Here is a 26,187-nt window from a genome sequence, read left to right as displayed (position 1 = left end):
GGTGAGGGACGTGACCCAGCAGGGACAGATTGAGGAAGGCTTTAGAATAGCTACCAGTCCGGTAAGAAGTAGCCGAAATGTTGGCAGAGTGAAGGGAGGGACATTTATGTAGGGAAGACAGAGGGCTTTTTGTGGTCTGTGTGTGTTTGTGTGTGTGTGTGTCACTTGTGCATTTAAGTGTTTGTCGACAACCTGCGCCACTAGCCTACCTAGCTGCTCCTCGCAAATGAACCGTCTGCCAATTAGGGCTAGGCTACGTTGCCATCCACATCACATTAACGTGTGCTCTCACGTCTGTCACGATTGATCGAAATTGTTCTCAATCTTCACGCAGTACCACAAATAAACCCCCAGAGCTACAGTAGGCTATATAAATGACGTGGCTGACTATCGGATTTCTAGGTAGACACACGTAGGCCTACACACACGCAGAATGATGATAGAATGGAAATGTTAAGTGTAGCCTACATCTTTACTAAATAGTAAACTATCTGGAGGATCTGGAGACTAACACTGTGCTAATGCTCAAATTATTGCAGTCAGACTTAACAACATTTAATAGTAGACTATGAGTTTTGTGCAGAACTTCATCCTTGCTAGGTTGGAGGTCACTCACGTGTGTGTGTGTGAGACGGAAAGAGAGAGAGAGAGAGAGAGAATATTATTCGCTTTCCATGCAGGTTACTGTGGTTTAATGTTTATTATTACTTTTTCTATACTATAGTTTTTTACTCTCTACTCCTGTTATTTTCTTGTGCCTTATTTGTAAACTTTGGCAATACGAATGTAAATATTTCTCACGCCAATAAAGCAACTTTAAATGTTAAATCACTGCTGCCAACAAGCAACAGCGTCCCCATGAAGGTGTGTAACTCGGTCTGTATCAGTGTTCAGGTAGGTGGTACGTGTCAGAGTAACACACACATGAAGAGATTTACATTTTGAAGGCATTTGGCTGAAACCTGCACAACTGCTTTGAATTTTCCACCATGAGATAGATCCTTACACTGGGTCATTAGGTTACTAATTAAAAGACCATCAGTCAAACGTTGTGGGGAAGGATTTATTCATTTATCTATTTATTCGAGGTGGCGCAAGGGCGAGGGGGGTCTAACCCAAATTTTTAACCAACAGATATGTCTTTAATTGTCACTTAAAGACGTCTTAAGGAAGTTCATTTCAAAACAAAACCAGTCTAGATGGTTCAATCGAGGGACGAGACGAGCAGTGCTGGAGATCTGAGGGAACGTGGTGATGTGCGAGGTCTGATTAGAGCTGAGAGGTAAGTGGGTGCTGGGCCATTTTTAGCTTTGTAGGAGAACATCAGGAGAACATCACCCTGGGTGGCAGCTCATCAGCTGAAGCTCAATTGGAGTAAAACCGTACTGCTGTTTACACATCTCATCTTCAACCTTCCCAAGTTCTCACCTGTGTGCGACTGGTTAGTAACCCAGTGTAAGTATCTATCCAATGATGGACACTTCAAAGCACTTTTTGTGAGTGGCCCTGGGTAAGAGAGTCTGCTACATGCTCAAATGTAAATGTAAGAAATCAACAGGAGCGAGTAAGATTTGCAATGTGTGGAGAAACGGCCAGCTGATTGGACAGAAATACCTCGAGGGTACGGGCAGTGACACACTACCTACCGCCTTCTTCCCATCTCTTCCTCCGCCTTAAGCACAGTAACGGTCTGCTGTGAAACTGCACTGTGATGCTGTTCTTTATTGAAAGCATATTACAAAATAATTAAGCTTAACTGAATTTAAATAAAAACAAATGACTTCTCTCTCACACACACACACACACACACACACACACTTTTGGTTCCTGCTGGTTTTTACACATCTGATAAAAGAATTATAAAAGAGTGAGGAGAGTGTTTATGAATAATCCATTTTATTAAAATGTATTTTGTTTGTACTGAACAACACTGAAACAAAATGTAGATTTCTACATAAAATCTATTCGACTGAAACTCCGAGCAGGGTGTCAGGAGAACAACTTCCTGAAAAAATATGAACCAGGTTTCACCCCTGAACAAGTAAAAACCGACTGAATTGTAATTTTAATGCACAGTTTCTACATTTCACTGAACATGAACTCAGATTGGAACTAAATTAAAAACAGCGTAGATTCTGATCTGGATGTGAATGATTTTCTCTTCGGGGACAAACGAGAAAATACAGAGGTGAAAAACGCAACACTAAGATTTTGTGGCAAATTTACTGAAATGAAAATACTTTTTTAAATACCTTTATTTAAGGATAAAAATGTGGAATGAACGTGTTACACGCACAGGTGTGTGTGTGTGTGTGAGAGAGAGAGAGACAGACGTGTAAAACAGTAGTGTGATTTATAGGCACGGTCCTAACCAGACGTCTAGCTCTGTAGTGACAACATTGCGTCCGAATGAAGCGAGACGCGGTCTCAGAGCCAGAACGTCACGTCCCCGTCCTTCACGAGGACACACAGAAGTGTGTAAATGTGCTACAGCAGGGACATGACCCACAGAACGTCTCTCATCCTCACATCTGAATCCTTCACCAGGGACAGAAAATTGCAAATGAAATGTGATGAAATGTAAAGTGGCGAGTCGTTTAAGTCCTGCAGGAAGGAAACCAGAGCAGTTAGAGTGTAAACACTGCGGTCTGAATCGGGAACTTTGTGTGCGTGTGTGTGTGCGTGGAGCTTCGCATGAGAACACTGATCATACACACAAACATACAGTATGTACACGAGCGACTCACACAGCCTCATCTAAACTGTGTCCAAGTACACAAAGGGTTTGATTTAAAAACAAACAAAAAAAAAATTATTACGGGGACGAAAAACCTCGATGTTATACGAATATCAAAAACAGAGTAGCTGGACGGCAACGCGGCGCACGGCACTGATGCTCGGCACGCTCGTCTGCCTCGGGACTCCCACGAGTGGGCGGAGAAAAGCAGCTCAGTCTTTTTTTTGCTTGAAAACGTTGTTGAAGTTGTGAGTTTTAAAACACGTTGGCGTTGCGTGGCTGAAGATCAGCAGCGCTGGTTGTGATTCTCCAACAGATTTACACATCTGCTTCAAAACATCTGCATCCCAAATCCCTGCGGAGGAACAAGACAAGACAGAACTCAGTGCTGAAAAGAGACGAACACATTATCTTCTCAAGTCAGCAGTCTGAGATTTACATCTTTAACTTCTAATCCTGAACCTGTGCTGATAAACACGTTTATCCATAAAAGCTAAAGATTTTTCTGGCACTAAAGTTCTGATTTATTATAAAACTCACCGAATCGTCTTCGATAATCGCCGTAGAGTCGAAAAAGTCCGGTCTGAGCTCGGCTCTCTCGCGTCTGTTTCTCGATGGGGGCTGAGATACAAACAAGAAAAGAATATACAAGATATTTCCAAATCTGCACTTAAGTGGAGTTCCTCTGCTCTTAGTGAGCGCTTAGTGGAGTCTCACCAGATCTATCACCATGGTGTCCTCAAACTCCTCGTTCATGTCCTCCAACTGTCCACGCGATGACATCATCACATCCTCGAAGATGGGCTCGGCGTCATCCTCCATTAAACCCCGTCTGAAAGAGAAGCACACAGCGAGGTCACGGTCTGAAACCAGGCGTGTGAAGAGAACACCCGGGCCCGGGGCCCCTACAGGGGGCAGTGTGGGTCAGACAGAACCCTGAAAACACACACACACACACAGCTGAAACTCGAACAGTACTCACACTTGCTGCCGTACGCCTCCACTCCGTGCCTTCATGTAATTCATTCCTCCTCTCTCTTTCCGGTTCACCTCCTCCATCTTCTGCTGGTCCAGCCATGACATCTGCATCTGTGGACTGAAACACACACACACACCTTTTACCCATAATCCTTTAATAATAAATAAGTTATGCATGTGTGCGTTTAGAGCAGGTGTGTACTTGTGGATGTAGTCGGGTTCAGAGCCGGGCTCAGACGAGTCCTGGTCGGGGACGTGCTCCGCTGCTTGCCGTGGGTTCTCCCTCAGCACCGTAGAGGTGAGCTGTGGCGTCTGCAGAGCTCCGGGAGTCTGGATGGTGTCATTACGCATCACCCAAGAGCCGTCCACACTCTCGTCTGCTGCTACACACACACATAGTTGAGTTAAATCTTATTCAACTCCACCTACTAAAACTAAGAACAATGATGATGATTAAACGCTTTAACTGCTGTTTAATATGTAACTAATTACATTGAAATTTCTCATTTATTTACTCAAGCACCAGAAGAGGGCGCACTTGCAGTTAAGAGGGCGTGTTTTAGCATCGTCGTTTTTTTGTTTTTGGTTGCTGATTGAGAGATGAGAGGTATTTTTGACAGTCCTGGGTGAGTTTAAAAAAAAAAAAAAAATAATTATCCTGTTTGTTAAAACTAATCCAATCTCTCAAAGAATTTGTTGGGATTGTGCTGCTAGAACCATTTAAATAAAACTAAGAAAAAAAAAAGTTACTATTAACTACTGTTGATTATTGCATGTTTAACTGTTGTTTAAGAAAAACTTGAAATCTTCAACCTTACTGTAACTTTAACTTTAAAGACAAACACCTGACAAATATTACATGATTATATTATATTATATTATATCATACTATACAGTGAAACCTCGGATTGCGAGTAACGCGATTTGCGAGTGTTCCGCAAGACGAGCAATGATTTTTCATAAATTTTGACTTGAAAACGAACAAGTCTTAGTTTACGAGTATAATTTATCATGCATTTGCTTCTTGTTTTGAGGCAGAGCGTCACGTGAGCCAACGTTTTTTCTTTCTTTTTTTTACCCTCTCCCCTGCTGGGCCTAAGTGCACGTCTCTTACTGGTATAATCAACATCCGTGCACGTGTGTACTATTTACTATAACACTCTGACCATGTGTGTCTGTGTGTAAAACATAGTTTATTTTGTGTCTGTATGCGACACAAAATATATTTATGACACCGTGTCCCACACAGACCCCTCCTACATTCGCCTTCACAACCTCTTTCTCTCTGCTCTACACAGAAACACTGCTCTGTCGCGATTCTTTTCAAAGGTAAAATGCAGGTTAATTTGTTTTATTTTTACTTTACAGCAGTGATTCCCGTTAGTGTGTTGCTCAATCAAGTGTCAGAGAGATTTCTTGTTTATTCTTCCGATAAAACAGTGTTTCCGTTGTGTGCGCATGTGTGTGTGTCGGTGTGTGAAAAGAGTGGAGGAAGAGTAACTGTGTAAAATGAGAAGGGGGAGAGAGTAGCTTACTTTAGCTTCACACACACCGCGCCTGTGCGCACAAACGAAAACACTTATCTGTTGGGATTTATTTTTACTTTTATTTAAAGGTAAAGTGCAGGTTAATTTGTTTTATTTGTACTTAATATTTTGAGTTAATTATTTTTATGTATTTATTTTTTGTGGAATGAATATTTGAGTTTCCATTATTTCTCATGGGAAAATTAAATTTGGTTTACTAATGTTTTAGAATACGAGCCCACTTCGGAAGAAATTATGCTCGTAATCCAAGGTTCCACTGTATAATGATTAATAACACATTTCCCATTCTGTAGTGAATATTAAATGCACACGATACTCTGTTTATATTAATATTCTATATTTTATTTATTTATTTTATTATTAATATTTTTAAATAAATGAAAGGGGCCCAAATAACGCCTCACCGTCTGTGCGTTTCTTGTGTAGCGGCGGTCTGCCCCTTTTGCTGCGCACGGTGCTGGCCCGGCTTGTGGTGCTGCCCGTCGTCACTGACATGCGGTCCTCGTCACCTCCCGTCAGCAGAGAGTTCCTGTAGGCGATCAGCGGCAACCACACGTCCTCCCTCCGCTCCATCATGTACTCCGTCATAAACTTCTCCAGGTACGAGTGGCTGCGACAGAAAAGAGAGAATAGTTAGAGCGCACCTACACACACACATATTTTATATATATATATATATATATATATATATATATATATATATAACCTCATGAGTGCTGTTCAGACTTACACAGTCTTTTTATCCTGCCGGAGGAGTTTAGAAGAGAACTCGCACAACACTTCCAGGAACGCCAGGTTGGGGGGGGGATATTCCGCTCCTTTAGGGTTCGGGAACTTGAACGCAAAATCGATTCCATCCCTAAAAACAGCACACACAGAAACACACTTTAGAACACATACACACACAGGTCTATCTTTAGAGGAATAATGAAAAAGAAACGTTTTGTTGATGAAGAACAGCTCACTTGTGTAACGTCGCTACAGCCTCTCTGGTTTTGATTTGGTCCAGTCCAAACGTCAGCGCAAACCTCCGAGCCAGCTCTTTAATCCCACTCACATGGGAGGAGGTTCGGTCCAAGTTTGGCCCCTGATCCTGCACGAGCTCATTAAAGAGCTGAGAAAACACAGAAAGAGAGACAACACTGTAATTAGGACAAAACACACACACAAACTGCTGCAAGTTCAACAGCGAGTTACCGCAGAGACAGGGCAAAACAATCAGATGGTGGTATTTAACCTGTTAAAGGACTAACCTGAAGTAAATCTTATGACCTTACCTGCTGTAAACTGAGTATGAGAGTCTTGGCACACTGGATCTTATCCGTCTGTCTGGTCTTACTCAGCGTCTCCTTGATGATGTCACCGTAGTCATTATAATACTAATGAAGAGAAGTCAAGATCCATGAATAATTATAATACCCTGTGTACAACACACACACCAAGTCTAAGTTTACTGTACCTTCATATAGTGTTTAAAGATGTCTGCTGCAGCGGGCATGTCCACGATATCGTAAATGATGAGCTTACTGAAGGCTGCCAGCAGATTCCTCCTCTTGTGTAAAGCCTCGATTTTATTAGCTTCATCTTCCTCATCACCCTCTAAAACACACACACACAGGATGTGATAAACAGAGGCGGACAAAGTACATAAATCGTTTACAAAAGTAGTGAGCTTGTATTAGTTCGCTACAACCTTTAAGATACGGAAAAGTATTCAAGTCTCTCCCCGTCTCCCCCTGCCCCGTCTCCCCTCTCTATCGAGCTACACATGCCACTTCTCTTATTGATCCAGACCCTCTGCCTTGCCCCCTTCTGGTTGGAGATCTAGTCTCATGGACGCCCCGTGTGGTGACTGGGGACGGTTCCACTTTACCATGAAGACGGTCCTGTCTTCGCCTGATGCAGACAGCTGTTCTCTGAGGACTCGTGTTTTAGTCGCTCGATAGTTCAGGACTGGAGTTTCCTACAGTCTACCTGAGCCTCCAATAACCAACTGGACTCCATATGAACTTCTCCACATCTCCTGTTATACTGAACTTCCAGCCTCCTAACACACAGTATGAGTGCAGATCAATCCCTGCTATCCGTTATCACCCAGATGAGGATGGGTTCCCTGTTGAGTCTGGTTCCTCTCAAGGTTCCTTCCTATTACCATCTCAGGGAGTTTTTCCCTCAGCACCGTCACACTCGGCTCGTTCATCAGGGACGATCTGATCATTCTGATACACACACACTCACATCTCATACAAACTCCTGCTTTGTGTTAGAAGCGCTACACCAGTACATAAACTGAACTGAGGGAGAGAAGTACAGAACACACACCCATGCTCTGGTTCTCGTCGTCCTGGTCGATGAAGACGTGATCGAGGACGAAGCTGAGCAGCTCACTCTGCAGCGTGTTGTCTGGATTAAACACCAGCGGCTGCAGGGCCTCTCTACTCCCCGTGGTCAGCTGGTGACTGAAGATCATCAGGAGATCACATAGCAGCATGAACGCCTGACAAAACACACACACACTCTGTGAATGAGGCGTTACTATGGAAACAATAACCTTTTAGAAAAAAGCACGAGCTAATAAGACCCTGTGCTACGATCAGGGCCGCTGTTATAGAGAATTAATCAACACGGTCTGACCAATCAGAACTCAGCAGCGCTGTGATGTGAAGTGGTTCATGGTGTAACATCCTAAAGTTCTCTCACCTGTTCTTTAACAGGAGTGTTGACATTCGACAGACACTGCTGACACACAGCCAGAAACGACTTCACCACTCTCCTCAGAGCTAGGAGGTCATCCTGAGGAAGAGAAGACACCACACACACACACACACACACACACACAGCTTTGTATACAGTACTGGGCCAGAATCCATCAGAAGGTGCAGTCAGAGCTGCTGGATGTGGTCAGTGTACCTTGGAAGGAGAACCCTCAGTGATGCGCACCAGCTGCCACAGGATAGAGTAATGAGAACACTGAAGAGCCTGCACTGCAATCTGAACACACAGGATTGACATCACTACACCCACACGGCATCATGGGTACCAGTGAACATATCTCCCTCACACACACACACACACCTGCTCTGGCATGGAGCCCTGCTCGATCCCCATCTTCAGCAGCCGGTAGCAGTTTTTAAAGAGGTCCCACTTGGTCAGGTCGTGAGCGCTGAGCGGGATGAGATGAAAGGGGGATTAGTGCACGCCGAACCGAAGCGGCTTTACTGACGAACATGAAGATAAATAAACCCAGGGAGATGTTTAAATAGAAGGCACATGTGTCTTACTTGTGGAAAGCAGTGAGTTTCTTCAGGGACGAGAGAACGCTGTAGATGTCATCATCATCAGCTTCATCACCCTGAGAAAAACAACAACAAAAACTTCAGTGTACATTCATCACCCTACTGACTGCTTCATCACACACCATATGGCAGAACAAAAAGAAATAAAAAAAATAATCCACCTGCATCATAACAGAGCCTCATTCTCCAGAATATTCTTTACTATAAATCTCACATTCTCAAGTTTAACATCTACATTACTGAGCAGAACCAGTACCAGTGTTTAATTAACAGAACTAGACAGTGCAATGTGGGTGGAGTTACACAACTTTTCTGCAGGACATGTTATCATCATATATCCCTGGTGTCTGTGTGTGTGTGTGTGTGTGTGTGCGTGTGTGTGTGTGTGTGTGTGTGTGTCACCTCCTGCAGCAGGTCCTCCACCGAGTGGTTGAAGCGGTCCGAGAGCTCATCGATGAGCTGGCTGCGTGCAATGTCCACGCGGTTCATGATGGTGTACTCCTCACTGCACAGGATGCTGTAGGTCTTACTGCACGCCTCCAGGACCTCCGTCTCCGTGTGCTTCTCCACCACCAGCTTGATCTGCTTCAGCAGGGCGTCCAGATGCTGAGCAACACAAACAGATTACTTTAACACACCATGTCACTTATTCCCTAAAAACCTGAGCATTCTGTGTTACACATGTGATTGTTTAATAATAACTTTCCAAATCACAAAACTCTGGACTTCTTGTAATTCCCAGCAAAATAGGGCTTTTTCATATTTAGCTCCAAAACTTTGGAATAGCCTTCCAGACAGTGTTCGGGGCTCAGACACAGTTTCCCAGTTTAAAAGTAGACTCAAGACGCATCTCTTTAATCTGGCACACGCGTAACTCATCCCATAACTTCATACTTCAGTACATCTATCCTGAATGGCAACTTCTCCATCTGTTCTGTACTTTTCTACCCATCCCGAGGCATCTGGAGATTGTACCAGCTTCAGTAGACAAAGGCCAACCCTGTGAGGATCCTGAGAAGGACCAGCTGGATTCTGCTTTATGATGGTTGGAGCTACACATCCTGCTCCTGTGCTCCCAGTGATCCAGACCCCATCTGCCCTCTGCACCTACTGACTCCCTGTGCTGAACTGGACTTCATGTTAATTTAAAGAATTTCTATTATATTGTACTTTCAGCTGCACAACACACATGGTGTTATATCATCTCTATCTGTTATCACCCAAATGAGGATGGGTTTCGTCCTATTACCATCTCAGGGAGTTTTTCCTTGCCACTGTCGCCGTCATCCTTGGCTTGCTTATCAGAGAAATTTCATTAATTCATCTCATTATTATCTAGACACATTTTCCTCACACATACACAATTTATTATATATATTTATTATTATTTTTTTTTTATGAATTTCTTTTATTTTTGTAAAGCTGCTCACATCGTCTGGCATATATTGTCATATATAAGTGACAGACACCACTGCACCTCGGTGCTGTAACAGGTCATGGCCTTCTCTTCCAAGTCTGTTCTTTGGAGAATGTTGATGGGTACAAGTTTAATAATTAACATACAGTACAGTGCATAGCGTCTGGTTATAAAGCATGCACTGAATCCCCTGCCCTGCTCCATGGAGCACCGAATCTGTAAATGAGACTGAACACACAACCTTCTCCATCCGGCCGGAGCTGTACACCTCGAGGTCGAAATACTGAGGAATCTGCAGGAGGTTAGCCACCTTCTCAGCATCCGCCTGGTACTGCACAGAGCCGAGACAAGAAAGCAATATGAGCAGAATGCTTACATATAGCACTTAAATATTGGCACCCAGGTGGTGGGTATTTTAAGCACGGGCAACACTAAATACTTTTTCTTTAATGCACTTTACATTTAATGGCACCAGTAATGATGTTTACATAACCCAATGATAAAAAGGAACAAATTATGCCAATTATATAGAAACTGTACAAGAAATACAGAATAACTACATAGTCGGGGTGCACAAACTTTTGGTCGCACAGTGCAGTTAAAATGGTTTTTAGAACATGTATGCATGGATGGTGGTGACAGTTTTGTCCTGAGCAGCCAGACCTTTGACAGCAGCATTGGCAAAGCGATGATGAAGTGCTCGGTCAGTTTGTTCTTATCATCAATCTGAGTTTTCTTCTCTTTAGCAGTGAGAACCTGCAGAGGTCCAGCAGAACACAGCGCATTAACACCACACACACTCTCTCAACACATCACATCACAACAGCACAGCTGGAGCACGCACCCTCTTCCCCGTCCCTCGGCCCACAGGGGGGTGAGCCTCTGCCGCCTGTCTGATGGTGCACACCATTAGCTCAATCAAAGCGCTCTCGTGTCTGTCTCCCAGCACTGAAACCACACACACACACACCATGACATTGTAAACACTGAAACACGACAACTGGTGATGAATCAGACTGTGTGTGTGTGTGTGTGTATATATACAGTCAGTGCTCTTACCTTCCTCTCCCTGTACAGGTTCCTCCAGCAGCAGCTCGATCATACAGTCCCAGTCCTTCAGCAGCTCCTGAGAACTGTCCCACAGACTGTCCACTAGATACGCTGCATGCTCATGAAGCTGTGTGCGCACACACACACACACACACACACAGTCTGTTGTGGTGATTAAGTTACAATGCAGGAAAGATGATGTGGTACAGGCCACGCCCCTCACCTCACTCTCGAGAAAGAAGAGCACCAGCATCCTGATGAGGTTACCGTTAGGGCTGTTCCTGCCACGGCGTTTGGCCAGAGCCTCCTCTGCCTGCGGGTCGTGTCGACTGAACAACCTGCAAATAAACAACAACAACACACCGCACGTCACCGACCACGCACACGTCTGTAGTTTCTGTGTTAACGTGACTGGAGATAAAGCAACACGCCGTGAGCTCACTTCCTGTGGAGGAATTCTCCCGCGGCCACAGCAACAGGCCGATGAGCGGAGTAGACCAGGTGATAGACGTTCTCACAGTCTTCATTAGAGAGAGCGTCCTCACTACCACTGCAACACACACACACACAAACACTCTGAACATATGATTAAACAAGATGCACGGTTTAAATAATTAAAATAAAAGACTCTGATAACAGACTGTATCGGTATATCCTGCCTTGCCCGAAAAAAGTCACCCACAATATTGTTTTTTTAGCTTTGATTATTGCCGTCAAGAAAAGTATACAAGATCACATTTCTTTCTGTACGATCTTCCATTGATCCAGACTCCAGAACATGACAAAGTAAAAAGTGTGTGTGTGAAAATGGTTCCTTATTCCATCAGAAAAAATTCCAGAGGCTTGTACAGTGGACACAGTGCATGATGGGAGCATCGCTTCATGTCCTTCCCTTCTCACCCTGACACACCCATCACTCTGGAATAGGGTCAGTCTGGACTCATCAGGTCACATGACCTTTTTTCATCAGTCCAAAGTCCAGTCTGAACTAAACCTTTTTACACATTAGTCTCAGTACGAAGTGGTTCAGCTCCATCCTTCCAGGGTTTAATAATGTGTTGGATAGTTGAGACAAATTAATCACTTCAGTAATTATGTACATCAATAATTTACAGTACAGAGACAAAAGCAACAGATGCATTAATTTCGTAAACAGCAACCAGTGTGTGTGTGTGTGTGTGTGTGTGTGTGTGTGTGTGTGTGTGTGAGGGAAAGAGAAATGAAATAAAACTGACTGTAGGATCAGAGTGACGAGCCGGATAGCTTCCACTGCTACATCGTACTCTTTATCCAGAGTCATGGACACGATCCGGTCCTGAAAGAAAATAACAACAAAAACTGTATAAAATGCTTAATGTGGTCAGATCACGTGTGAGGGTGTAAACACGTGTACATGATGCGAGTCTTACCTTAAAGCGATTGGTGAAGAGCTCGAGTTTGGGGAAAAGGCCTCGGTTCGTGTAGAGCGTCTGAAGCGCTTTGAGACACTTGAGTCGGACTTCTCCTTGCTGTAACGGCACAACGGTTTTACACTCACACACCCCGCCCTCAGGAGTAAACACCATCTGTGTATTATTTCCTAGTGACCCTGACTGCTGGTTCTGTCCACTTACCCGGTCGTGTAACGTCCAGCCCACATACTTTAGATAGCTGTCATTGAGAAAGGCGTCGCTGTACAGCTTCATCCACACGCCGATCTCCTCGATGCAGATAGCTCTGATCTCCGCAATCGCATCTCTAAAGAAAAAGAAAAAAAAAAACCCTTGTGATGTCATTTATAGTTCAAGACAACAATGAAACTGACCTCTGAACCTGACACACACCTGTAGCGATGAACGAAAATGCCTTTGAAGATGGAGTTCATCATGTTCTCAATCTCATCCTGGTTCTCTTGCAGCTGAGTGATTTGTTAAACCGGTTAAACACACATTCTGATAAGCTACACTTATAAAGGTGATAATGATGATGATGATGGAGATGATGACTGTACCTCCTTCCTCTTCTCCAGCAGCAGCTCCAGCTTGTCTGTGGCTCTTTTCCCAGCGACCTTGTTACGCTCGGCCTCATACTGTCTCTGTGTGTTGTCCTGGTTGATGCTGAGGTTCAGAGCCACGTTCACCAGCGCCGTCATCAGCTTCATTGCTGTAGGGTTGGGGAGGGGGTGGGGGTGGGGGTGTGTGTGAATGAGTACGATACTGACTACATGACTACAGACTGCCTGTGCGTTACAGTGTATAACACATTGATTGTTTTTTCCTTTTTACCTACAACTTACTCTACATATTATACACACAAAACACACAAATTCTTAAAATGACATCACTGAAATGTAAGACATGTATAAGACCGCATAAAAGTCACCCATTAACAGTGTTGGTGCGCATGTATACTGTACACTAAGCAGAAGGTCAAAGGTGGAATCTGACTGAGCAACGAGAGTGTGCGTGTGTCTGACCTGCGAGTGTGCGCGTGCGTGTGTGGGTCTGACCTGCGAGTGTGTGCGTGCGCGTGCGGGTCTGACCTGCGAGTGTGCGCGTGCGGGTCTGACCTGCGAGTGTGCGCGTGCGGGTCTGACCTGCGAGTGTGCGCGTGCGGGTCTGACCTGCGAGTGTGCGCGTGCGGGTCTGACCTGCGAGTGTGCGCGTGCGGGTCTGACCTGCGAGTGTGCGCGTGCGGGTCTGACCTGCGAGTGTGCGCGTGCGGGTCTGACCTGCGAGTGTGCGCGTGCGGGTCTGACCTGCGAGTGTGCGCGTGCGTGTGTGTGGGTCTGACCTGCGAGTGTGCGCGTGCGGGTCTGACCTGCGAGTGTGCGCGTGCGTGTGTGTGGGTCTGACCTGCGAGTGTGCGCGTGCGTGTGTGTGGGTCTGACCTGCGAGTGTGTGCGTGCGTGTGTGTGTGACTGACTTGCAAGAGTGTGTGTGAGTGAGTGAGAGTGTGAGAGAGTGAGTGTGAGAGCGAGAGAGAGTGTGTTAGTGTGAGTGTGTGTGTGTGAGTGTGTGTGTGTGAGTGTGTGTGTGCGCGAGAGTGCGTGTGAGACTGACCTGCGAGGGTGGAGGTGTGTCTGAAGGCCCTGACCTGAGAGTCAGACAGGCCGGTGAGGAGAGAGATGACGGTGTCCATCATGTACTCGTCGTAGATGATGCTGTACTGACACTGCCGGATCAGAACCCCGATGAACTCACAGAAGTTATAGCGGAACTTCTTCCACTGAGGCCCGGCGATGGTGAGCGGGTAATCACCGCTATCCTGAAACACAAAGACTCATCACTTCTACTGAAGGTGAACTAAAAGAGGAGAGAGCGATTATTTACTCCTCATCATCACATCATCAAAACATACCTCATCAAATTCCTCCGTCATCTTCCGGATAATTTCCGCATTCTGCATGTTTCTAAACATCTCGATTCTTACAGTACCTGGAACGAAATCAAACAGCAACATCAAGATTCGAACCAGAGACCCAGACCTGTGAGCAGAGAACATCTTGTTTACGCAGCGTACAGAGTCGAGCGCAGAGGAGCAGAACCGTTATGCAATGTGGCTGAGCGGGCCAGGAAACCACACATCAGTGCAGCAGACACCTGGACAACATTAACGAGGTTCCAGGGTCAATAAAACATCCAATTCATCGGTCTGAGAGGCAGATTCCTGGAGTAAACCCTGACTACGGTAATGTTCCACTCTCCTGAGGAGACAGCATGGCAGAACTTTAACAGTATGAAGATGTGCATGTACCTTTACACCCAGAACACTGTATAAAGAAGTTGATGAGATCCAGAAGAGCCATATCCCGGTCCTGTTTGTACGACTCGATCCAGTCATCGACAACCGACTGCAAGTCAGGAGATACTGGTTAGAGGAACTAAAAAGCACGACTGTGTCCTAACACACACAGATAAGAGGTCTGAGTGTTACCTGCATGGCGCTCTTTCCCAGTTTGACCACCTCGAACAGTGTAGTGGGATCTCCTCCATCTCCGTTGTGCTGTGCCATGCCATTCGGCCTCCTGCCCCCCTTGTCTACTGGAGACTTACGAGCTTTCTTACTGGCTGCCTGCTAAAAAAATTTAAAAATTAAAACTATGTCTCAGCGTGAATGAGTTGAACCCTCGTGCAGGACAGAACTGAGCGCAGTGGTGAGTATTTAATATTCATTTACACTAGTATTATTACTATTAAAATCCCTCTGTTGTTTCTCCATCATTGTATTTAACACTAACAAGACATTTAACACACACACACACACACACACAAAATCTTCTGTTCACATCAGTGACAAATAAACAGAGATGAGCCATGTTGGTTACCGGAAGGACTCTTTTTAAAAAAATCAATTAATTAATTAAAATAATAATAATTAATGCAGTACTTTTGTTAAAGCTCCTAAATAAAATCTGAAAACCCACACGTCTGTCACATTCCCACTGCTTTGTTTTAAATAGACTGTGGTCATATACACAGGGACATATGCACAGACTCGATGTTCAAATACTTATGGACCCGACTTTGTGTGTGTGTGTGTGTGTGTGTGTGCGCACTAAGAAACAATTTCACTGAACTTTTCTAAACTTTCTTCAAATTAGGTAAAGAAGCAACAAATCCAAGTAATGGATCATATAATTTCCTCCGACCTCCCCGTGCTGTCTGACGCTGCTTTAGTTCTCCACTTATCCACTCAGGGCAGCAGTGGCTCATACAGTTACGGCCCTGGGTTACTGAAGGTCAGGGGTTCGAGCAAGGCGCTTAACCCTGTCTGCACCAGGGGGCGCTGTATGCTGGCTGACCCTGCACTCTGACCCCAGCTTCCTAACTGAGTTATGATTAAAACAAAATATTTTTACTCTGACAAATAAAGTTATTATTATAGCTTGATTCTGATCCTGTTTATTGTCTGATGCAAAAAAATGGAGAAAAAAATAAAATGTGTGGGGAGACAAAGAAAATCTGTTTAAAGCTTTTAAAAGCAGGAGAAATCATTAGTAAGGGTGGGTAAAGTAAGGGTGAAGAACATTAAATCTGAAATGATCAGAGGACAACAACCTGTTGAGTCAGACTGGTGAGGAAACACACACACACACACCTGTGAAAAACTGAGGGGTAGTATAGACACACACACACAAACAGAGTGTAGTAGTAATACGGAGTAACTTTATTAACCAATACAGTGTCTGGGGAATCTGGGTGTGTGGGGGGGGGGGTGTGGGGGTGTGTGTGTTGGGTGTGGGAGGGGGGAGGGGGCTGGATTCCTACCGGGGGTCTCCCTGGCCGTCCTCTCTTCTTCTTCCCTTTTCCCTCTCCGGTGTCCTCCAGCTCACTGACACTTAGACTCAGACTCACCGTGTCTCCCTGTCCAGACTCATTAGATGAGTCCCTGCACAAAACACACACACAATTATGTACAAACTCTAGAACATGCACACATGTGTCCCATCAGCTGTTCCTTTACTTCACACACACAGACACACACCACTGTTAAGTTGTACTTACTGTAACACGGGGAACTCTGAGTTAATCATCGTGGCTGTGTTATGAGTTAAACAGGTTTACGGTAGACTCTTGATCCAGAACAGGAGCGAGGCGCACACACACACACACACTAACACACTGCCTCCTGCTTCACTACAATAATTCAGGCAGAAAACCAAGTGAAGACCTCCATCCACTCGCACCGCAGCAACCTGCAAACACACACACATCAAAGCTGTAGCTGAAGTGTAGAAGAAATAAAATGTAAATTTTTAAGGTATATACTAAACAAGGAACACTTTAGGAACACCATCTGGACATCTCATGAACTGCAACCAGGAAACGTGGCACATCAAAGACATCAGTGTTTAACTGTACGCAAAACGCTTATTCGTTTAAACAAACAACAAACACTGATAATCTGATGGCGTAGAAGCAAACAGGGTTTTATAGTCATTTCACACACACGTACAAACACTCTTGATTAAACTGATTAAGATCAAAACTGTGATCAATTAGACATTTACTAACTTTTTAAATGCCACACGTATACAATAAATAACTGAAGTAATTTTTAAAACAAACACCCTGATTATATTCAATGCTCAAGTTATTTATACATACAGCTTGACTGAACTTATATCTGGCTATTTTATTTTAGCAACTTAAATGTTGCACATTACTTTGTAAGCCATTTTATTGTTCAAAGAATATTGTTTATGTTCGTGATCTATTGTCCTCTAAGTAATAACAGACAGCAGATTGAAACACGTCTACACAAAGTAACCATACTAACAAAGGCATTAAATTATATTTAACAGTTTGTCACATAAGAGCATGGGAAAATAAAAGAGAAAAACATACAAACTAAGAAACAAAAACCAAAAACAAACAAACAAAACAAAAAATATTTAGAACTGTACAATAGCCACTAGGGGCAGTGCAAGTTAAAGTTGAGGATAAGGACCAGACACACACCTGGGATCAGAAAAGATAAACCCTAAATAGGAGTAAAACTCTTTCTTGAGATATTTTGAGAGAGAATTGCGGAGCTGACAGTAGGTGGGGTGTGTAGTACTGCAGGTGGACAGTAGGGGGCACACCGAGCATGGAGTTTCACTGTTGCTGTGGAAACACACAGCCCAGAGCTGCTATGGAGACACAGACTGGGCTTGTTCAGGGAGAGCTCACTCAGGGTGAAACGAGGCCGCATGGTTTTAATACAGAGGGATGAGGAGAAGGTGGATCTGACAGAAGAGTGGACACACACACACACACACACACACACACACACACACACACACAGCCAACCGTCTCTCAGCCCGGGGTCAGTGTGGAACTGACACTAGATGGCTCTCCACCTTCAATGGAAAAATAAGAGACCAGCCGTTCCCTGATCTTACACACACACACACACACACACACTAAGACTGCTGTTGTAAAATAACCATGTGGCTGAGACACTACAGTGTGATCCTGCAGGAACGATGTGCTGCTCAGTCGGGTGGAGAGAGAAAGAGGGGAACACTTTATAAAATAAAATGCCTGTCTGTGTGTGTGTGTGTGTGTGCGCGCGCGCGCACATTTCCCCTCCCCCCCACTACTACAGTATTATGGCCGAACAGACTTCCTGTATGCACACCGACTGATACCTGATCCTGAATCAGTGCATTACACACAGCACAGGAAACCAAGCTGATCCACTCCTTTAAAATCCACAGTGACTGTGTGCAGCGTACGGATCAACACAGGGGGGTGTGTGGGGGGTGGGGTGGGTGTCAGAGTGACGCTGATTGATGATGTGAACAGTAAACTACGTAGTGATGATCTGTAATTAAGTGCAGCTCTATTGTTAGGGGATTTTTATGGTATAATCTAACAGACAGACAGACAGTCTGGTGAAGAATTCAATAGAGAGATACAGCCGGTGTATTATTTAAATATTCTTACAGAGGGGCAGGTGGGTAACTCTACAACACACTACAGCATAGTGGGTGGAGCTTCGTCTCCGGGTTAGAGTCAACAACCACCTGGACACTACTCACTACTGCGTCTGCTCATTCACAAACAGCTACATCACACAACAGTGCAATACATCACAACAGAGTGTAGTACACTGCAACACACCTCCCTAGAATACACCACAACACACCCTCACGTGACTCCTCCCATCACATGACCTGATGCTGGAGCTATGAAGTCTCTCTCCATTAATAAAGTCTAAACACACACACACCCCATCTCAGAGTGTGTCTTTAAGCTCTTGGCTGTCCTCCTGGTTGTGTCTGTGGTTGCAGCCGACACTCCTGAAGCCCAGTGTGATTAAACATTACTGCTCCAGAAGCTGAGCGCACGCACGCACACACACACACACTTCTGTTAAAGATTAAAACGAGTCAGAAGTGAAGTATAACTCTTGAACCTTTACAAAGCCTTGTTTTTTGGTGTTTACGGCAGGACTGTTAGAGCTCTGGGCTGAATTTCAGGGCGTCTGTCGGACAGAAAACACACACACACACACACACACACACACACAGAGTAAAGTGCTCTCTGAAGACACATCTCTGCCACAAGACAGCAGGACAGACAGCTAGGTCACTACCGCTCACAGTGAGCGCACACACACACACACACACACAGGCTTCACTCCATCTTAAAACACTGCAGCTCTGCATCCCTGAGAGGATCATGATGGATGGAGCGAGTACTGAGATTTTCCCTAAGAGATAAATTACACCTTGAGATGTCTAAATGGCCAAATACACCACCTAGCATGTATACACACACACACACACACACACACATCCCAGCAAAAATTGTCTTCACCCTACGAAACCACCCTTCAAACTCATTTAATTTAAAATGTCAGATTTCAAGTTATAGTGCCAAAAATGCAAAGACTATCAGGTTACCATTTATTTAAATCAACACTGAGATCTCTGAAGGCGTGTGTGTGTGCCCGTGTGTGTGCCCATGTGTGTTCTGAGGTTTGACCTCCACGAATCAGTTTCTCAAGCACGTCTCACACACACTCAATCGGATTAAGAGAGAATGTGGAGGCGGAGTCAACTCCTCAAACCGTTCCTCAAGAGTGTGTGTGTGTGTGTGTGTGTTTATGATTCTGCTAAAGGGGGCACTGGTATCCATTGGGGAACACTGTCTCCATGGAGGGGTGTAACTCAGTGTGTAACAGTGTTTTGGTGTCAGAGTAACACCCATATGAAGGGCAGGACCCGGGGGTTTCCCACAGAACATCAAACAGTGTATCACACTGACTCCGCCCACTCCCCTTCTTCCCATAGTGCATCCTGGTCCTGCCTCTTCCCCTGGCAATGACACACACGCACCTGGTCATCCTCAGTAATGTAAAAGACAACCTGATTCCTCAGACCACCTCTCAGTCTTCTATTGCTCCGTAGGTCCTGACCCTAAACACTGGGACACACCACACAGGAGATGCTGTTTAGGAGTTAAATGTCAAATCAGCACAAAGCTGAGTTCCTTCTTTTTATTGCGTGCATTCTGTGTGTGTGTGTGTGTGTAAGAGGATATATATTTTTTTATTAAGTGTGTCCACAGTGCAGTGCAGCGTGACTGATAATCACTTACACACGGTGTGTAAAGCGCATTACTGCCCCTCACACTGGGTCACCGGTACCGACCCCTTGCACACTGAGACACACAGGAGACGCTCTGTCTCAGTCATCTAGACATCTTAGTGTGTTAAAGTCTCTCAGATCCTCAGACTCGCCCATTTCTCCTGCTTCCAACACCTCAACTTCAAGAACTGACCGTTCACCTGCTGCTTAGTGTCTCTCACCCACTGACAGGTGGCGCTGTAACCAGATAATAATCAGTGTTACTGACTTCACCTGGCACTGGGTCAGTGTTAGGGCCGGGCAGTCACATGTTCATGAAGTCAAAATAAGTGGTGTACAGATTGTTTTCGAGACATCTAGATACAAATAGGGATGTATATAAGGAAATAAAAAAAATAAAAAAAACAGAACCGTTTTACAGATGCAGAGTAATCACACACGCACAGTAATCACACAATCCTCTGTAATGATCTCGCTACAGATTGTTCTGACACTCGTCCAGAGTCGGGCTAAAAGACACACACACACACACACACACACACAGCTTTACTGCCAAGAGCAATGCATTATAGATCAAAATCAGACTCACAGTATCAGTGCAATCAACAGCACACACAAATTATATATCAAATATACATTCACACACACACACTTTCTGAATGTCTTTGAAGATATCACATTTAAATCCATAAGAAGATTTACTTTTAACCTAAACCTCTGATTAAATCACACAAATAATCTTTTCTAAATAAACCAGACTGTGTAATTTCATTTAACATCAGCAGATAAAATCCTGCCTGTGGGTTTAGTAACAGAAATAACAATAATAATTATAATAACAGTTGAAGTGTGTATAAAGACTGATTATGAACTCTGTGAGAAGTGGACAGTTACTGCAGGTCTATTTAATGAGCTTAATATTAAACCCTTCTTATAGTTTAATATACTATCATCTCCCTCTCTCTCTCTCCTGTTATAAATAATGTGTTTATGGCACCCCAGAGCTGAACTCCACATCTCACTGCAGCTCCAAACACAGACATCATACGAGGAGAAATACCTTAAACTGTAACTGACTGATAGATTCACACACGCGCACACACAGAGAGATTTCCCTTAATGTAAAGCATCACGTAAATCTCATAGCTGTAAACTAGTGACTAACTATCTGGCAGAAGTAACTACTGTGGTCACTCTGAGATAACCTGCTAACTAACTGCTCCATTCAACACACACAAACAGACACAGATGTTTAGTGTATTCTTATATTACATGCTGTAAGGAGCCGTACTGTACGTCAGTATTGAGCCTGGTGTAGGTGTGATAAAGTGTGTGTTCACGTGAGTCTGTCGGGTGGATGCCTTCAGAGTGAACACTACCGTTCCACTAAAAGTGTAAATCCTCTAACACACACACACACGGTAACCAGGCCATGGAGGACACGCCAGGAAGCAACCCTACACACATCCCTTAATAAACCCCTCCTACCCCACCCCCAATATAGACACTCAAAACTCACACCTATTACACTCTTCAAAACACACACCCATCAATGTGTGCACACATCAAATACACACAAACCCTAATACGTGCACACATTTAACCCAGACGCCTTCTTTTGAATAAAGTCTACACAACGGCTGTGCCGACTAGACAAGTGGCCCATGTGAGCGTTTATACGGGCCCCGTGCGGCGGGCCCCGTGCGGCGGGCCCCGTGCCTCTCTCTGGTGAGTTTTTCGTGCACTACTAACAATGGGAATAAACCTTACCGGGTCTTGTTAAAGTTTAGCTAGCATTTTACTTTTACTAAAACTCCTGCAACACAGAAACAAGACGAGATGCTGGAGAACACGGTCAGAACGACCATGGAACCAAACGAAGCGATAAAACTGGAAATGCGATGCTGCCAGGTGGGCCGATCACAATCGCTGTGGTCCGTGTACCGCAGAAGACCTGGAGCGTAGCCTTGATGCAGAAGCATAAATTAGGCTTTACTTAAACTGTGAGCTTTAAATTTCTCCTTTTGAGCAGGACAGCCTGGTGTAACCACACACACGGGGTCACACAAGTGTAGAGCTGTGGAAACTCACCCGACACACAGATGATGTGAAAAAAACTGACAGGTTTACATCATGACATGGGGAGACGGGAACCGAGGAGACAGGCGGAAGTAGACATCTGTTAATAATCTATAAAATCATGAGACAGTAAACAGCTAGTGATAAGTTCAAGACCACAGTGTAAGTTAAACCCAGGGTTATCATTTCATGATGAGAATCCCACAGTGTATCAAGGATGTACAGTGACAGAATCATTGGGACAGGATCATTACAGGACAGGACTGAAGGTGAAGTGTACCTGGATCTGTGTGTACCTCACACCTCAGTGTGCATCTGCAGTCTAAATGATCATGACTGTTACAGAAAGAGAAAAATCCTCCAAACTGAAACGTCTCTAATTTTAAATATTCAGCCAGCACAGAGGCGGGGCCGTTTGCTCCTCGGCTTTTTATGCGCCTGTCGGGCCGTGCTCATCGATTCTCCTGCCACGGCCAATAAAAATAAAGACACGGATCATGTGACCAACCGGGGAGCTGTTGCCTTGGTAACACCGGGCCTTGTGGAATTGCAGGTCATGTACCGAATAAGTGAAAGAAAAATGACTACGCGTGTGAACAAATAGTGCTATTGTTCCTGGGGTACAGAGACGAGCGAGGTATAATAAAATGATCTGAAAATAAATAAAGAAGATTTTCAGGCTGATTTTAAATTAAAGACTGCGAGATGGCCATAAAACTCCAGACTGATGAACGTCTAAATCATTAATCATCAGTTTACGTCTCAGCAAAAACACAGGAATAAAGAATCAATCGAGTTTATACATTCATTTACAGAAACCTGATGAAACAACAAACAAGCCTGAATAAGGCTATGATCAGTGACACTAATAGCTCTGTGTGTGTGCGTCCGTGTGTGTGTGTGAGAGAGAGAGAGAGAGAGAGAGCGTGCACGTTTTGTGGTCATATTGTGCTCTAATTAAGGTATTTACTTGAGTGGGTTCTCCCCGAGGGACCGAGTGAAGGACAGAGATGCAGCTGCATATGAAATTGGATTTGAGCCTCGAGGATGCGACCGAGGCGCTCTGAAGAAAAGATAAAACAGGAAGCTAAGTGATCTGGTTATGTGCACTTTTAAGCACTATTAGGCAGAGTGTCACTTCATTAAGGACACACTGCGCAGTGCAGAAATGAGTTACTGTAGACATTAATGCTGCAAACACACACACACACAGCAGTGTTAAAAGATACAACACAACACACACTAAACCTAACAAGTTAAACCTGAATAGCTCATACGCATGTTGAATTACGCCACATTAACTCCACGTCACCTCTCTGGAGAAGCATTGAACCCTGTGGAGCTCTGAACATCACACATCTTACTTCACACACTTACAAATTAATGAGAGTTTTCATTCCATCACATTTCCAGAATATTTGTGTAAGGAATAATACAAGACAATTTTATCACCACTTGAGGACTAGATTAATTTATCCAGATAAGTAAATCCTGCTTTAACGGGCCATCACACAGCACTTTGAGCGCTCGTCACTACACACACTGTTTACTCTTAATAGATCTGTCTCCAAGACGTCTGCTCTTATTTCACTCTTACACACACTGATCATACCTGCAGATATCTCTCTCTCACACATACACACACACACACAATTATTAGGACAAGAACGCAAGATGGAAAGGTTTTTCCCTGAGCACTTTTCTGGATAAAGGTTAATAAATTGTGTGTGTGTAAAAGGTTTTAAACACTCTTTTAGACTAACACTGAAGCACTAGTGGAGCACTCGTACAACATCACCACAAACACACTATCATATTATATATTTTCACATTTTAATCTCTGTGTTCTCTCAAAATATGGTTATGCCTACAGACTCATGCCTTAGAGAGTGATAACAAAATGTCAAAGTTTGTAAATCAGATTAGAAACTCAAAGCTTAAACACTTTTACAACTCATGAAGCTCTTTCCTCCTGACACATGATCATGGAGCAGACTTCCTGTCCTGTTTATGACACCTTTAAATCCTTAAAACTAGAAGTTTAAAAGCTTTCTCTCCCTCTCTCACACACACACTCCCTCGAGAGTCAAACACACTGATTGAAACTAAGACCAAATAAACAATGAAAACTTTATACAAGTTGAAATATATGCAGTAGTGTGCAGGAAACAGACATTAGCACGGTTAGCAGGATTAAGAAGCAAAAACGGACAAACTGTCGTTTATAAACTTTGTCAGAAGTGTGACTGAGGCACGTTTAAAGCCCAGATTAACTCATGTGGTAAAAATAAAGGCCACGCCGATTAAAATAAACTGGACGAATTTGTTATTTTTTTTAGAAAAAAAAAAACCCTGTTTGTCGTTTTAATAAGTGACCCATTAATTTATGAATTCTCTATTCAGTTCCTCAGAGTTAAACAGCAGCAGATCCGCTTCCCGAGTTCGCGCCTAAAATAAGTGTGTCTGTGTGTGCGCGCGAGACGTTAGCCGGTTAGCTCTCGGTTAGCGGTGAGAGAACCAACACCATAACTAACCCGCAGTGTTTATTAACCAGCTGAAACTCTAAACACACGGACACAGTGGAGCTGAAAGCAGGCCTCGGCGCGGTGCCGCACATTAACACTCCGGATTAGCGTCTCTCTCTCTCTCTCTCTCACACACACACACACACACACAGGGAAGATGTTCAGCACTGAGGAGAGACTCCGGTTAGCTTAGCATAAATCACAATAGTGTAGTGTTGTGAGGGAACGGCTTCAGCAGCGCACACAGTGTGGGGATAATAATAAAAAAACACACACACACAGGGAGAGGGGGAGACCTGCGGTAACAACAGTACACCGCTTTAGCATTATCAGAGCGCGCTAACTGAGGTGTGTGTGTGTGTGTGTGTGTTTATCACTAACACACACACACACACACACACACATACAGGATGATGATGATCTGTGGTGGCCATAGAGCGGCGCGCGCTCTCCCCTCCCCCACTCCCGGGCTCGCGAGCGCGTCCTCCATCTTTGATACAAGCTGCTTTAGCCCTGTGCTAACGCGCGCGCTCGCCTCACAAAGATCTCGGCCAAGGTGCAAAACTCGCGCAAACTTACCTCCTGCCCTCCGCTAAAGCGGCGTCCGCGGCGCGCCCCTGCGATACCCGGGTCAATATAATGAAAGAATACTTTATGTTTTATATACTAATTTAGACCTGAAGCGGAACCGCGCCTCTCGCCGGAGAAGCAATCCTAAACTGCCATCTGGCGGCACTCGGTGCTGCGAAATGGCGCGAGCGCACACTGATCTCAGCGCGCCGCATGCTGGACAGAGCGGGAACTGCAGCGGCGCTTCTCCTGCCGCCGCCTCCGCGGTACAGCGTGCAGGAACCGGAGCCGCCGAAATAATAATAATAATAATGTTATTGTGTATAATAATAATTATTATTATAGCAATAATAGTTATCATAAAGTACAGTCTGTGCTTAGATATTATAATATTACAATCAGAGCAAAATCATCACATCAGGTCAATCACATCTTTCAGAAAGCTCTGTGTCTAACAACAAAATCATTACATTTCTTAATTACATTCTAATAATTTATAAACTATACTTATAATTTAATACCAGACAGGAAATAAAAAAAAACATAAATAAAAATTAAGTAACCAGGAAAAGCGGAAAAAATGTAAATATTAATTACAGTCCTGTTAGAGTATCATTTCTGACTCAAATATTTAATAATAATCTATAATTCTGTATATAAAATATTTATTCTGTATCCGCTGGATCATTCAGATGTACATATAAAAGTATTTTTAATTTGAGCATGTTATCCTCTGGACATGCCTATTTACTGCACAATGTTTGCAATATATACTGTATACATTATACTATGCACCTTTGGTATGTTAATCATGCCCACCCCTGTACATACAGACCTCTACCCTCATTTAACACATTGGGATTTAGAGTAAATAGGACACTTATGCACATCTGGTTAGAAACTAATTGTATCTTATTGGATCTG

General features: G+C 44.1%; 1 protein-coding gene across 5 annotated transcripts; it reads right to left on the bottom strand.

Annotated features, from left to right (window-relative positions):
* Positions 1 to 2,237: 2,237 nt before the first annotated feature.
* stag1b (stromal antigen 1b) lies at positions 2,238 to 25,426 on the bottom strand. 5 transcript variants are annotated; one of them, XM_053487692.1, is made up of 34 exons: positions 25,273 to 25,426; positions 16,512 to 16,702; positions 16,275 to 16,395; positions 14,941 to 15,081; positions 14,761 to 14,857; positions 14,365 to 14,441; positions 14,067 to 14,271; positions 13,016 to 13,167; positions 12,849 to 12,922; positions 12,639 to 12,762; positions 12,435 to 12,533; positions 12,261 to 12,340; positions 11,468 to 11,575; positions 11,249 to 11,363; positions 11,035 to 11,152; positions 10,820 to 10,923; positions 10,639 to 10,731; positions 10,217 to 10,306; positions 8,961 to 9,164; positions 8,544 to 8,614; positions 8,338 to 8,425; positions 8,173 to 8,253; positions 7,963 to 8,055; positions 7,585 to 7,759; positions 6,722 to 6,861; positions 6,540 to 6,641; positions 6,228 to 6,376; positions 5,993 to 6,121; positions 5,667 to 5,872; positions 3,918 to 4,098; positions 3,720 to 3,833; positions 3,455 to 3,569; positions 3,278 to 3,358; positions 2,238 to 3,092 (listed from the first exon to the last, which is right to left on the bottom strand). In XM_053487692.1, exons 2-34 carry the CDS (start codon positions 16,538 to 16,540, stop codon positions 3,069 to 3,071), a joined length of 3,780 nt encoding a protein of 1,259 aa, XP_053343667.1. In that variant the 5' UTR covers positions 16,541 to 16,702; positions 25,273 to 25,426; the 3' UTR covers positions 2,238 to 3,068. The 5 variants fall into 5 exon arrangements, with proteins under 5 accessions (XP_053343667.1, XP_053343670.1, XP_053343668.1 ...); XM_053487695.1 differs by having other exon boundaries at positions 3,918 to 4,095; XM_053487693.1 differs by having other exon boundaries at positions 14,941 to 15,078.
* Positions 25,427 to 26,187: the final 761 nt, after the last annotated feature.

The sequence above is a fragment of the Clarias gariepinus genome, chromosome 26 (genome assembly GCF_024256425.1).
Source record: "Clarias gariepinus isolate MV-2021 ecotype Netherlands chromosome 26, CGAR_prim_01v2, whole genome shotgun sequence".
Lineage (NCBI taxonomy): Eukaryota > Metazoa > Chordata > Actinopteri > Siluriformes > Clariidae > Clarias > Clarias gariepinus.
The sequence above is the reverse complement of the archived record's forward strand: the minus strand, read 5'-3'. Positions and strand labels throughout refer to the sequence as shown.